Source organism: Trichomycterus rosablanca, chromosome 4 (assembly GCF_030014385.1).
Source record: "Trichomycterus rosablanca isolate fTriRos1 chromosome 4, fTriRos1.hap1, whole genome shotgun sequence".
In the NCBI taxonomy this organism is placed as follows: Eukaryota; Metazoa; Chordata; class Actinopteri; order Siluriformes; family Trichomycteridae; genus Trichomycterus; species Trichomycterus rosablanca.
The window spans coordinates 55,427,602-55,443,213 of NC_085991.1; the positions used below are offsets into that span (position 1 = coordinate 55,427,602).

Here is a 15,612-nt window from a genome sequence, read left to right on the forward strand (position 1 = left end):
AAATGTTTAAAAATAAGGTGGTCAGTACTTATAAAACTGAGGATCGATTATTATTATGTACGAAATGTTTTTTGTTTTTTTTTACCCCTTTTTCTCCCCCTTTTAGCGCATCCAATTGTTCAATTAGCATCGTGCTTCCTTCCTCTCTGTCTATGCCGAACCCCGCCCTGACGGAGGTGATCGAAGCTAACCCGTATCCCCTCCGAAACACGAGCAGCAGCCGGATGCATCTTTGCCACCCACACATTGACGAGTTTGGCGCCACCTAGCGTTGCATGCGGAGAGACACACCCTAAGGGCACCCCCTCCCATCTCTGTGTAAACGCCTCCAATCGGCCGGCAGAGAACGCGATCGCATTCTGACAGAGAGAGACCCACATCCGGTTCTTTGTCCCACCCCCCACATGAGCAACCGGCCAATCGTTGCTCATATAGCCACTCAGCCTCGAACCGGTAAAGCAAGGCTGGATTCGATACCACGCTTCTCAGAAATCCAGCCCTGGTTGCAGCGCGTCTCTTTTTACCGCTGCGCCACCTGAGCGGCGTACGAAATGTTTTTGAAATGTTGACTTCTTATTATTATTTAATTATCTACTTTTATTTATATATATATATATATATATTTCCTTTTTAATAATTATTTATATTGCTTATAAACAGAAATGAAATAATTGTGCAAGTATTAAAAAGGGTAGTCAAAATAAGCTAAAGCTTCAGACTTCACCTTTTCGGTTAGTACAAATATGGATGTATAAATGCTGAAAAAGAAAAAATCGAAATAAATAAAATGAATGAATGAAAGTTGATGTTAGAAGCAGGAAAAATGGGCGAGCGTGAGGATCTGAGCGAGATTGTGACGGCTAGACGACCGGGTCTGAGCATCTCCAGAACTGCAGCTCTTGTGGGGTTGTGTCCCGGTCTGCAGTGGTCAGTATCTATCAGGAACGGTGGTGAACCGGCGACAGGGTCATGGGCGGCCGAGGCTCAGTGATGCACGTGTCTGCTGTAGCTCAAACTGCTGAAGAGGTTCATGCTGGTTCTGATAGAACGGTGTAGTGCAGCGCATTATTAGTGCATGGGTGATTATGTTTCAACAAACGCAACCGGCCGTGTCCGAGTAGGAGCGGTGGAGGAGTACAGAGAGTGTAGTGTGTTCCTCCATACATGTTAAAGAGCTCTGAATGAATCCAGCATCGTCTGTCCTAGTGAAATTGATCATAAAAATTTACCTACTTGAAGTCTGTGGGGTTCAAGGGGTTAATGGCTAGTCTTGCAGTCCATGCACACTAATATAATATGATATATATTACACTTAATCATGTGTTTTGATGGGAGTTAATTGGTATTAGGATTACAGGTCAGTCCTGAACGGATGTGTGTTCACGATGCTACAGGTGCCGGATCACCGCGGTCCATCCATCGAACAGCTTCATACCTCATATGTAGTTCCAGCCATTCTACTTGGCTTTTTAATCAAATTTCTGCTTTCGATTAAGATTCGTAAACATAAGAACGAAAGAAGAAAACAGAAGCCGTGCGTGACATCGACACCTCAGAGCAGTTTTATTGAACAGGAATTCATGAATGCAGAAGGTTCCGGAACACGAAGGAATGGAGTCCGAGCCTTCCACCGTCCGCCGAGAATGAGAGATCTCCCCGCCCGCCCGCTGTGTGCTAGTGTATTTCAGTTTAACGTCCATCCCAAATTCAGAAGAACCCCACCGTACACTCATATACTTATATATTTATATATACACCCCCCCCCCCGTCCCGGATGGAGCATGTTGGAGTAGTGCTGCTGTAGGGACTAGAAAAATAAAACAGACAGGAATAATGTGCTCATGAGCTACAGAGTTCATCACAAATGGTTCATCCGAGCGCAAGAAACGCTAACACCCGCTACGGAAACATGAATGATAATAATAATAATAATAATAATTACAACAATAAACGCAATAGAACCTTCTGTACTGAGAACGCGGGCGTGCGCCGATAATCGCGTCGGCCTCGACGAGGAGCTACGACATTTCAACACAGTGCATCCTGGAGGTGCTTTTTTTTCCCGTATCGTAATAACATCGTAAACTGCGATTATCGGGGCACATGCCGAAGTCCATGTCAGGTAAGCGCGCGCACACACACACACACTTCTAAAAGTGTTCCCAGTTTTCCTAAAAGGTGACGTTCACGAGGACCAGCCTGGACAATAGAAACCAGCGGCGTGAGGAGGACGGGCGTGAACGGGAACATCGCGACGGAAACGAGACACACGCGTTAAAAATATGAGGCGTCCGCTTATTTACGGTTCTTCTGCTACAAGCTGTGAGCGCGAGGGATCTCGGGGGCTTCTATTAAAACTCAGCAGTAAAATTAGCACTACACCCCATTACCACCCCCCCCCCCCCCCCCCATTACCACCCTCCCCCACCCCGAAATATACGCGAAACTGCAGAGAACACTTCGGACGGAAACGCGTACGTTCGCCCCGGCGACAGAAGGCGCGAGAGGACTGAGAGCAGGAAATACTGAAGTGAAGAAGAATCCCGGCCTGTGGATCTACCAGCTCTAATACAAAACCCCCAGCTGAGGATCAGGACCGGGACCAGTCCAGAGTTCCATCCCAGTCCTCCAGTCCCTCTCGCAGCAGCTCTCTTCATCTCTCTCTCTATTTTAAATGGAATCTACAGTCAGAGGATCCGTAAGCATGCAGGCTCTGTACAGGAGGGGGGAAGGGGGGGGGGGGGGGGGGGGAGTGGTCGGCGCTTCAGGCCAGGGCGGGGAACGCCTCGGGGTCGTCCACGTTGGGGACGGACGCTCCGCCTCCCTGAAGGAACACAGAAATAATCACCATCAGTCACCCGATCATCACATTCGGCGTGTTCGTAAGTGTTTGTGTGATGTACAGTCGGTTACGGACCTTCTCGGACCTGCCGCCACCGCGCCCGGCCCGGTTTCCGCCCCCTCGGCCTCCTCGGCCTCCCCGAGGGCCGCCCCGGCCGCGCCCGGGACGCCCCAGATCCCCGAAGTTGATCTCCAGCTGGGAGGTGATGTCGTTGGCCGGCTTGCGGAGGTGATGGTCGCCCAGTCCGTCTTCAGATGTGCCCTGAAGGTAAGAGATCGAAAAAGGGTTCGTTTACACCCCTGTGTAGTGTCAAACTGGAACTTTACACCCCTGTGTAGTGTCAAACTGGAACTTTACACCCCTGTGTAGTGTCAAACTGGAACTTTACACCAGTGTAGTGTCAAACTGGAACTTTACACCCCTGTGTAGTGTCAAATCAGAACTTTACACCCCTGTGTAGTGTCAAACTGGAACTTTACACCCCTGTGTAGTGTCAAATCGTAACTTTACACCCCTGTGTAGTGTCAAACTGGAACTTTACACCCCTGTGTAGTGTCAAACTGGAACTTTACACCCCTGTGTAGTGTCAAATCTGAACTTTACAACAAGTTTACTGGCACACTGGAACTTTACGACCCTGTGTAGTGTCAATCTGTAACTTGACAAACAAGTGTAGTGTCAAATTAGAACTTTGAAACCAAAGTGTAGTATCAAACTGGAACTTTACGACTCTGTAGTGTAAAACTGGAACTTTACGACTGTGTAGTGTGAAACTGGAACTTTACAACCATAGTATAGTAGCAAACTGGAACTTTTCGACCCTCTGTAGTGTAAAACTAGAACTTTACAACCCTGTGTAGTCAAACTGGAACTTTACCGCCAGAGTGTAGTATCAAACTGGAACTATACTGTCCAACTGAACTTTACAACCAGTGAGTAGTGTCAATATCAAGCTTTACAACACTAAGTAGTGTCAAACTGGAACTTTACACCCCTGTGTAGTATCAAACTGGAACTTTACGACCATGTATAGTGTCAGTCTGGAATTTTACAAAACTGTGTAGTGTAAATATGTAACTTTACAACCCTGTGTGCTATCAAATTGGACCTTTACAACAAGTGTTCTGGCAAACTGGAACTTTACAACTCTGTGTAGTGTCAAATTAGAACTTTATGACCCTGTGTAGTGTCAAATTGCAACTTCACAAACAAGTATAGTGTCAAATTAGAACTTTACAACCATGTGTAGTGTCAATATGCAACTTTACAATCAAGTGTAGTGTTAAACTGAAAATGTACAACAACGTATAGTGTCAAACTGGAACTTTACGACCCTGTGTAGTGTCAAACTGGAACTTTACACCCCTGTGTAGTGTCAAACTGGAACTTTACACCCCTGTGTAGTGTCAAATCTGAACTTTACAACAAGTTTACTGGCACACTGGAACTTTACGACCCTGTGTAGTGTCAATCTGTAACTTGACAAACAAGTGTAGTGTCAAATTAGAACTTTGAAACCAAAGTGTAGTATCAAACTGGAACTTTACGACTCTGTAGTGTAAAACTGGAACTTTACGACTGTGTAGTGTGAAACTGGAACTTTACAACCATAGTATAGTAGCAAACTGGAACTTTTCGACCCTCTGTAGTGTAAAACTAGAACTTTACAACCCTGTGTAGTCAAACTGGAACTTTACCGCCAGAGTGTAGTATCAAACTGGAACTATACTGTCCAACTGAACTTTACAACCAGTGAGTAGTGTCAATATCAAGCTTTACAACACTAAGTAGTGTCAAACTGGAACTTTACACCCCTGTGTAGTATCAAACTGGAACTTTACGACCATGTATAGTGTCAGTCTGGAATTTTACAAAACTGTGTAGTGTAAATATGTAACTTTACAACCCTGTGTGCTATCAAATTGGACCTTTACAACAAGTGTTCTGGCAAACTGGAACTTTACAACTCTGTGTAGTGTCAAATTAGAACTTTATGACCCTGTGTAGTGTCAAATTGCAACTTCACAAACAAGTATAGTGTCAAATTAGAACTTTACAACCATGTGTAGTGTCAATATGCAACTTTACAATCAAGTGTAGTGTTAAACTGAAAATGTACAACAACGTATAGTGTCAAACTGGAACTTTACGACCCTGTGTAGTGTAAAAATATGAACTACATAATCCTAAGTAGTGCCAAATGTAAACTAAACGACCCAGTAAAGTGCCGTATATAGATATTATGACCCCAGGTAGCGTCCAGTAGGAACTGTATGACCCCAGTGTGGCGTGTGATGGGAACGTTTCTGACCTCAGTGTGACTGAGTATGTGTGTGATGGAACGGTTCCTGTTACCTTGTGCAGCATGTCGGCGTTCGTCTCTCCGGCTTCAATCAGAGTTCCAGGCGGCCTCTGCAGAACCCAACACACACACACACACAGAGTGAAGAACATGCTAATGCTTCATATGCAAACCCCACTGTAGAACACGGCTTGGTTTTTCTTGCTCTACCACCGTGAGCGCTTCCACTGCATATATACTGAAGATACACAATATAGACTAAAGTATTGGGACACTCCTTATAAAGGCGTAATAAATCAGTTTTATAAAGGAAACCGTTCGCTTCTAACTGCAGTAACAGCCGCACTGAACCATACTCTGATTGAGGAGAGCAAGACTAACACCCCCCCCCCCCCCCCCCGACACGTGTGCAGTAGCCTCTTTTCACCTGCACCAGATGAGTTCATATGCGGATCACCTTTGTGCACGGAGAGACACACCCTGATCAGGATTATACCTCGACTCCTTAACAGTTGAACGTAAACCCAGAACATCCAGCGGCGGTGCGAGACTTCACGTTCCGTCTCACATACCGAAATTCTCCTCCGTGTTTTGGTTGGTAGTTTTTCCAGACTCAGTTCCCCGAGTCGTGTTTTTAGCTGCTTTACTCTGCAGATTACTAACTGAACTGCTGTAGTATCGCTAGTGTAAGACACGTATTGAGGCATTTGGGTCCGTGTACCTGTGGTCATTCGTTTTTCACTTCAAATCCCAAAGTTGAAAAACGGGAAATTGGGGCGTAATTTGTTTTAAATCAAAAAACAAACCAGCAGAAAATGAAAAACGGCTCGTATTTTAATTTTCCTAAATCAAAATTTTTTTAGCAGTTTAACCGTAAATAAACACACAAGCGCATTCACGCGCTGACATATATGATTTACTTCATATATAAACCGTGTAAATCAAACACGAGTGTTGAAACAGTAATAATAAGGTAACGACGCGTCTCCTGTTGTTCTGACTCGTGTGTTTGTATATGTGACGTGCTGTATAGATATTTGCTCTATCTGCAAAAATGTAAACAATATGGGGAAGTGATTTCAGTACTGGACGCTGTACACAGGCGTGGTCGTGTTAGTTTATACTGGATGATCGCCCGACGTCCAAAGACTCATTTATTTATTTATCTTGTATTATGGAATTTCTTGTTCTCGGCCAATAAACAACCAAACATTAATAAAATTGCACAAACTAACAAGGAGCAACAACAATTAAATATATTTCAAAAAGTGACGTGTACGATTAGTTATACCTGTATTACAGAACTGAGTTCTATACGGTAATAATAATATTAACGTAAATGTTAATGTTGTGACGACGGTGATGTAAAATAATTCAAAGTCCAAACATTAATGCTTTTTAATCAGCGTTCTGCTTCATGCACTTTATAGAAACAGCTTTAACTAAACATTAACTAAATAATTTATTGAAATATCTGTGCTTGTTGTTGCTCCTCGTTTACTGCAGAATCAGTTCATGCAATTTTATTCATGTTTGGATGTTTACTGGCCGAGAACCAGAAATACTATAATACAAGATAAATAAATAAATCAGACGATCGTCCAGTATAAACTAACACGACCACGGCGGTGTACAGCGTCCAGTACTGAAATCACTTCCCCATATTGTTTGTTATTTGCAGATAGGGCAAATATCATATACAAACACAGAAGTCAGAACAACAGGGGACGCGGCGTTACGTTATTATTACTGTTTATAACATTCATGCTTGATTTACACTCTCTATATATGAAGTAAATAATATATGTCAGCGCGTGAACACGCTTGTGTGTTTATTTCCGGTTGAACTGATAGAAAATGTTGATTTAGGAAAATTAAAATACGCCCCGTTTTTTATTTTCTGCTTGTTTGCTATTTATATTCCCCCCCAATTTCCCCCCTTAATCTAGTCGTGTCCAGTTCCCCTGACTGCTCCTCTATACTGATTCGACCCTTCACCGCTGACTGAGGACGCCTCTCGACCGACACACGCCCCCTCCGGCACGTACAGTCAGTACAGACTGCATTTTTCACCCGCACGAGACGGGCACTGTGTACGGAGGGCCACGCCCCCATCGGCGTTATTCCTCAGCCCTGTGCAGGCGCCATCGGTCGGCCAGCAGGGGGCAGCGGTCGCACCGGTTACAACCGATCGTTGTTCACCTGAGCGGCCCCATTTTGTCCCTTTGTGGATCCTACAATCAATATAAAAGTGTGTTTCTCTACACACGTGATCGTCTCTGTGCTGCACCTCATAAGAACAAAGCCGTAAAGTTTTCTGCTCCCCAGAGTTCATCTGTGTTCAGGTTATTTCTGTCTTTGTAGATTCAGCAGCTCTACAGACGCTCGGTTACACCAGGACGCCTCGTGTTTTATACTCTACATGAATGAAAAACCTTAAATCGCTAAATACAAACCTTAAATGGGTCTTAGTTATAGGTGTGTTATGATATAAGTGTGGTATAATACAGGTGTGATATGATATAAGTGTGGTATAATACAGGTGTGATATGATATAAGTGTGGTATAATACAGGTGTGATATGATATAAGTGTGGTATAATACAGGTGTGATATGATATAAGTGTGGTATAATACAGGTGTGATATGATATAAGTGTGGTATAATACAGGTGTGATATGATATAAGTGTGGTATAATACAGGTGTGATATGATATAAGTGTGGTATAATACAGGTGTGATATGATATAAGTGTGGTATAATACAGGTGTGATATGATATAAGTGTGGTATAATACAGGTGTGATATGATATAAGTGTGGTATAATACAGGTGTGATATGATATAAGTGTGGTATAATACAGGTGTGATATGATATAAGTGTGGTATAATACAGGTGTGATATGATATAAGTGTGGTATAATACAGGTGTGATATGATATAAGTGTGGTATAATACAGGTGTGATATGATATAAGTGTGGTATAATACAGGTGTGATATGATATAAGTGTGGTATAATACAGGTGTGATATGATATAAGTGTGGTATAATACAGGTGTGATATGATATAAGTGTGGTATAATACAGGTGTGATATGATATAAGTGTGGTATAATACAGGTGTGATATGATATAAGTGTGGTATAATACAGGTGTGATATGATATAAGTGTGGTATAATACAGGTGTGATATGATATAAGTGTGGTATAATACAGGTGTGATATGATATAAGTGTGGTATAATACAGGTGTGATATGATATAAGTGTGGTATAATACAGGTGTGATATGATATAAGTGTGGTATAATACAGGTGTGATATGATATAAGTGTGGTATAATACAGGTGTGATATGATATAAGTGTGGTATAATACAGGTGTGATATGATATAAGTGTGGTATAATACAGGTGTGATATGATATAAGTGTGGTATAATACAGGTGTGATATGATATAAGTGTGGTATAATACAGGTGTGATATGATATAAGTGTGGTATAATACAGGTGTGATATGATATAAGTGTGGTATAATACAGGTGTGATATGATATAAGTGTGGTATAATACAGGTGTGATATGATATAAGTGTGGTATAATACAGGTGTGATATGATATAAGTGTGGTATAATACAGGTGTGATATGATATAAGTGTGGTATAATACAGGTGTGATATGATATAAGTGTGGTATAATACAGGTGTGATATGATATAAGTGTGGTATAATACAGGTGTGATATGATATAAGTGTGGTATAATACAGGTGTGATATGATATAAGTGTGGTATAATACAGGTGTGATATGATATAAGTGTGGTATAATACAGGTGTGATATGATATAAGTGTGGTATAATACAGGTGTGATATGATATAAGTGTGGTATAATACAGGTGTGATATGATATAAGTGTGGTATAATACAGGTGTGATATGATATAAGTGTGGTATAATACAGGTGTGATATGATATAAGTGTGGTATAATACAGGTGTGATATGATATAAGTGTGGTATAATACAGGTGTGATATGATATAAGTGTGGTATAATACAGGTGTGATATGATATAAGTGTGGTATAATACAGGTGTGATATGATATAAGTGTGGTATAATACAGGTGTGATATGATATAAGTATGGTATAATACAGGTGTGATATGATATAAGTGTGGTATAATACAGGTGTGATATGATATAAGTGTGGTATAATACAGGTGTGATATGATATAAGTGTGGTATAATACAGGTGTGATATGATATAAGTGTGGTATAATACAGGTGTGATATGATATAAGTGTGGTATAATACAGGTGTGATATGATATAAGTATGGTATAATACAGGTGTGATATGATATAAGTGTGGTATAATACAGGTGTGATATGATATAAGTGTGGTATAATACAGGTGTGATATGATATAAGTGTGGTATAATACAGGTGTGATATGATATAAGTGTGGTATAATACAGGTGTGATATGATATAAGTGTGGTATAATACAGGTGTGATATGATATAAGTATGGTATAATACAGGTGTGATATGATATAAGTGTGGTATAATACAGGTGTGATATGATATAAGTGTGGTATAATACAGGTGTGATATGATATAAGTATGGTATAATACAGGTGTGATATGATATAAGTATGGTATAATACAGGTGTGATATGATATAAGTGTGGTATAATACAGGTGTGATATGATATAAGTGTGGTATAATACAGGTGTGATATGATATAAGTGTGGTATAATACAGGTGTGATATGATATAAGTATGGTATAATACAGGTGTGATATGATATAAGTATGGTATAATACAGGTGTGATATGATATAAGTATGGTATAATACAGGTGTGATATGATATAAGTGTGGTATAATACAGGTGTGATATGATATAAGTGTGGTATAATACAGGTGTGATATGATATAAGTGTGGTATAATACAGGTGTGATATGATATAAGTGTGGTATAATACAGGTGTGATATGATATAAGTGTGGTATAATACAGGTGTGATATGATATAAGTGTGGTATAATACAGGTGTGATATGATATAAGTGTGGTATAATACAGGTGTGATATGATATAAGTGTGGTATAATACAGGTGTGATATGATATAAGTGTGGTATAATACAGGTGTGATATGATATAAGTGTGGTATAATACAGGTGTGATATGATATAAGTGTGGTATAATACAGGTGTGATATGATATAAGTGTGGTATAATACAGGTGTGATATGATATAAGTGTGGTATAATACAGGTGTGATATGATATAAGTGTGGTATAATACAGGTGTGATATGATATAAGTATGGTATAATACAGGTGTGATATGATATAAGTGTGGTATAATACAGGTGTGATATGATATAAGTGTGGTATAATACAGGTGTGATATGATATAAGTGTGGTATAATACAGGTGTGATATGATATAAGTGTGGTATAATACAGGTGTGATATGATATAAGTGTGGTATAATACAGGTGTGATATGATATAAGTATGGTATAATACAGGTGTGATATGATATAAGTGTGGTATAATACAGGTGTGATATGATATAAGTGTGGTATAATACAGGTGTGATATGATATAAGTGTGGTATAATACAGGTGTGATATGATATAAGTGTGGTATAATACAGGTGTGATATGATATAAGTGTGGTATAATACAGGTGTGATATGATATAAGTATGGTATAATACAGGTGTGATATGATATAAGTGTGGTATAATACAGGTGTGATATGATATAAGTGTGGTATAATACAGGTGTGATATGATATAAGTATGGTATAATACAGGTGTGATATGATATAAGTATGGTATAATACAGGTGTGATATGATATAAGTGTGGTATAATACAGGTGTGATATGATATAAGTGTGGTATAATACAGGTGTGATATGATATAAGTGTGGTATAATACAGGTGTGATATGATATAAGTATGGTATAATACAGGTGTGATATGATATAAGTATGGTATAATACAGGTGTGATATGATATAAGTATGGTATAATACAGGTGTGATATGATATAAGTGTGGTATAATACAGGTGTGATATGATATAAGTGTGGTATAATACAGGTGTGATATGATATAAGTGTGGTATAATACAGGTGTGATATGATATAAGTGTGGTATAATACAGGTGTGATATGATATAAGTGTGGTATAATACAGGTGTGATATGATATAAGTGTGGTATAATACAGGTGTGATATGATATAAGTGTGGTATAATACAGGTGTGATATGATATAAGTGTGGTATAATACAGGTGTGATATGATATAAGTATGGTATAATACAGGTGTGATATGATATAAGTGTGGTATAATACAGGTGTGATATGATATAAGTGTGGTATAATACAGGTGTGATATGATATAAGTGTGGTATAATACAGGTGTGATATGATATAAGTGTGGTATAATACAGGTGTGATATGATATAAGTATGGTATAATACAGGTGTGATATGATATAAGTGTGGTATAATACAGGTGTGATATGATATAAGTGTGGTATAATACAGGTGTGATATGATATAAGTGTGGTATAATACAGGTGTGATATGATATAAGTGTGGTATAATACAGGTGTGATATGATATAAGTATGGTATAATACAGGTGTGATATGATATAAGTATGGTATAATACAGGTGTGATATGATATAAGTATGGTATAATACAGGTGTGATATGATATAAGTGTGGTATAATACAGGTGTGATATGATATAAGTGTGGTATAATACAGGTGTGATATGATATAAGTGTGGTATAATACAGGTGTGATATGATATAAGTGTGGTATAATACAGGTGTGATATGATATAAGTGTGGTATAATACAGGTGTGATATGATATAAGTGTGGTATAATACAGGTGTGATATGATATAAGTGTGGTATAATACAGGTGTGATATGATATAAGTGTGGTATAATACAGGTGTGATATGATATAAGTGTGGTATAATACAGGTGTGATATGATATAAGTGTGGTATAATACAGGTGTGATATGATATAAGTGTGGTATAATACAGGTGTGATATGATATAAGTGTGGTATAATACAGGTGTGATATGATATAAGTGTGGTATAATACAGGTGTGATATGATATAAGTGTGGTATAATACAGGTGTGATATGATATAAGTGTGGTATAATACAGGTGTGATATGATATAAGTGTGGTATAATACAGGTGTGATATGATATAAGTGTGGTATAATACAGGTGTGATATGATATAAGTGTGGTATAATACAGGTGTGATATGATATAAGTGTGGTATAATACAGGTGTGATATGATATAAGTGTGGTATAATACAGGTGTGATATGATATAAGTGTGGTATAATACAGGTGTGATATGATATAAGTGTGGTATAATACAGGTGTGATATGATATAAGTGTGGTATAATACAGGTGTGATATGATATAAGTGTGGTATAATACAGGTGTGATATGATATAAGTATGGTATGATGCTGGTACGCTATACTGGTCTGCGTGCGGCACTCACGTCGGCCTCTTTGCTCTTGGACTTGTGCAGGACGTATCCCTTCTTCCACTGGGAGTCCTCTCCCTCGTTGGGCTTGCGGATGTTGAACTCCACCTTGGCCCGTTCCTTGTCCTGCATGGCCTTCCACTCGTCCAGGGTCATCTCCTTCGGTCCTTCGTCCTTCACCTCCTCCACCTCGTTCTCCCTGACACACACACACACACACACACACACACACACACGGCGATCAGCCGAGAGCACGCGCCGGGGGGGGGGGGGGGGACGACTCACTGAGGGTCTATCGTGATCGGTCACTCACTTGTTCTCCGAGTCGGCGGGTGCCGCAGGCTCCTCCCCCTCCGCGGGCGCCTCGGGCGGGGCCGGCTGGTGCTGCTCGGGTTCCTCCCTGGCGTGGGTCCGGCCGTGCGGCGCGCCCCCTCCGCCGCGCTTCTCCTCCGGCCTCTGGCTGCTGCTGGAGCGAGCGGACACAGACCGTCAGCGCCGCGCCCCATCCGGATATACCCGGCTCCCTACACCAGCCGGCGGTGTACGCGGAGGGACGCGCTACTCTCTCCGTGTTCCTCCACCACGTGAACGGCAGGGGGCGCCGTTTCCTCCCGCACCTTCTAGGGGAGCTAAGAATTTAGACACGCCCACCTCTCAGGGGTGTAGGACGATGGGAAATGCGTCTGTCTGTATAGAGAGATCCGAACGCGTTACCTTGCAGCTACAACAGGACAGGTGGTGGAGGAATACAGAGAGTGTAGTGTGCTCCTCCGGACGCTCCGGGACTCTCCGTGTCGAGATGATCACGCTATATGGACGAAAGTATGTGGACGCCACACCCACACACTAACAGGTGTATAAGATCGCAACAGTTTAGGGAAGGTCTTTTGCTCTGGTGTCCACATACTTTTGGTCAGATGTTAAAGTGAGGTGTTAAGTGAGAATGAAACCACACGTACGGTTTGTCGCCGCCGCCGCCGCCGCGTCGATCGAATTCCCGCTTCCCCCTGGAGTCGAACCCATCTCCGCGGCCCGTGCCCCGGCCACGCCCTCCGCGCCCCCCGCGACCTCCACCACGACCCCTGGGTGGCCTGTCTCCTGCCGGCCTGAGGAGAGAGACACCGTAAACATCGCGGCGTGCGTGTGACGTGCTAGCCGTGCCGGCGACCCACCGACCTGTCGGCGGGGGCGTCGCCGCCTCCCTCGTGCTTCTCCTCGGACGTCCTGTCGAAGCGGCGCTCTCGGTGGACCCGCCTGTCTGGTCTCTCCGCTCTCCTCTCCCCCTGCTGGTGGGGAGTGGACTGACCCTGCTGCTCCTGCGGCTTCCTACCTGGCCTCCTCACACCTGGGACGAACAGGAAGTGACATGCTTGTCAGGTAATCATCACACACACCGAGTAAACGATTGCTGGCGTCTGATTCCGAGTTCGGTTCTCCTCACACCGAGATCGTTATTATCTCATTAATCCAAATATTAATAATATTAATGATAAAACCATCATCATAATTATCATGTTAAAAACAGTTAACCACAATATTAATAATAATAATCACAATCATATTAACTACAGTAATAAAAAAGAACAATACAAAATTAATTTATAAGAAGGTTAATTAAAACAATAATAAATTAACAATAAAAATGTAACAATAGCAACAATTCATAGAAATCCATAATAAAAATAAAACTACATATAATAATGAAATATTAACAATAAAGATATAATAATAATGATATTAACAACATTAATACAATTTTATTTTACCAATATTCATGATATAATTAATGTTGATAATAATGAGTTGTAATGAGAATTAGGGCTGTCGCGCTAACCACAATTTTGAAATATCGCGGTATAGACCAGCCAACCGCAGGGCGTGCCAAGCAACCGCATCACCGCGATATTCACGTCTTTTCTTTCTTCCTTCTCTTTTTTTATTTTTTTTTTATTGTTGCAGGGTCCATCTTGTTTTATACGCTTACATTCGGGCGTAATAAATGTTAAATAAATTCATAATGAAAATGAGCTAAGAGCGACATTTTCCCCAACAACTGTTTTAAAATGGAAACAATCGCAACAGGAATTACAGGCAAGTTTATTAATGATTAAATTAAGTTCACACTCAATAAATACTTGTAATTTAGACCATATTCAAACAGCCTCGGCGTACTAAAACACTTAATGAGGGTTAATATGGCATTGCAGCCTGCAAATATTCTCTTTCTGGTTTGCTGGAATGATTTAAATGTATTTTTTTGTTGAATAAAAATGTATTGAAACGAATAATAACTTAAAATGTCGTTTATATTGTTATGTTAATTATAGCTACTCAATAGATGGTTAATAGTGGCGCATTAATAACCGGGCTAGATTTGCTCTGCTGTGTAAAGTCTATTAGTGTAACGAGCACCATCAGAGAGACTGTTAGTGCCGCCGGGAACATCTCTACCCCACTCAGATCCTCTCTAAACCACAGCAGGTGAACATGTTGGTTCTTCTAGCGCGCATGATAACGCAGGTTTAAACTCTTACAGACTTTATTCTTTATTTTGATTAGATGTGTGTTTTTAGCCTAAACTCTTTATTTTCGTTTCACGGTGTATATCTATCCTAGGCTAGAAGCTAAATTTAAACCTTATTTAATAGAGTAAAGACGCGCATCCCTGCTCTGTTCTGTATTTAACATTAAACACGCATTTCATTGGTCTTAAAGCCGCCTCATCTTCGTCATTATAAAGCAATAATATACCGAATCATAGCCTAACGATAAAGCTTGTTTATATATAGCTCTAAAATCCAGATCCATTAAGTAATCAATTATAGAATTGGTTAAATGGTCTCTGAATGCTATTGACACCATCTTCTCATGGAGAAGTTCGGGTTCGGGGGAACCCACATGCCCCGACGGAACGCAGTTGGCGGGATACGCGACGGACTCGTGGGGGAA

General features: G+C 40.6%; 1 protein-coding gene across 4 annotated transcripts in view; it reads right to left on the minus strand.

Annotated features, from left to right (window-relative positions):
* Nucleotides 1-1,539: 1,539 nt before the first annotated feature.
* Nucleotides 1,540-15,612, minus strand: part of serbp1b (SERPINE1 mRNA binding protein 1b) — a 17,463-nt gene continuing 3,390 nt past the window's right edge. The window contains exons 2-8 of one of the 4 annotated variants that reach the window (XM_062994585.1): nucleotides 13,840-14,008; nucleotides 13,623-13,769; nucleotides 12,977-13,129; nucleotides 12,679-12,862; nucleotides 5,198-5,254; nucleotides 2,918-3,103; nucleotides 1,540-2,824 (exon numbers count right to left, since the gene is read on the minus strand). In XM_062994585.1, the coding sequence (XP_062850655.1) occupies nucleotides 2,765-2,824; nucleotides 2,918-3,103; nucleotides 5,198-5,254; nucleotides 12,679-12,862; nucleotides 12,977-13,129; nucleotides 13,623-13,769; nucleotides 13,840-14,008 (956 nt within the window). In that variant the 3' untranslated portion in view covers nucleotides 1,540-2,764. The remainder of the gene's footprint in view (nucleotides 2,825-2,917; nucleotides 3,104-5,197; nucleotides 5,255-12,678; nucleotides 12,863-12,976; nucleotides 13,130-13,622; nucleotides 13,770-13,839; nucleotides 14,009-15,612) is intronic. The other 3 variants (XM_062994586.1, XM_062994588.1, XM_062994587.1) reach the window with 3 other exon arrangements.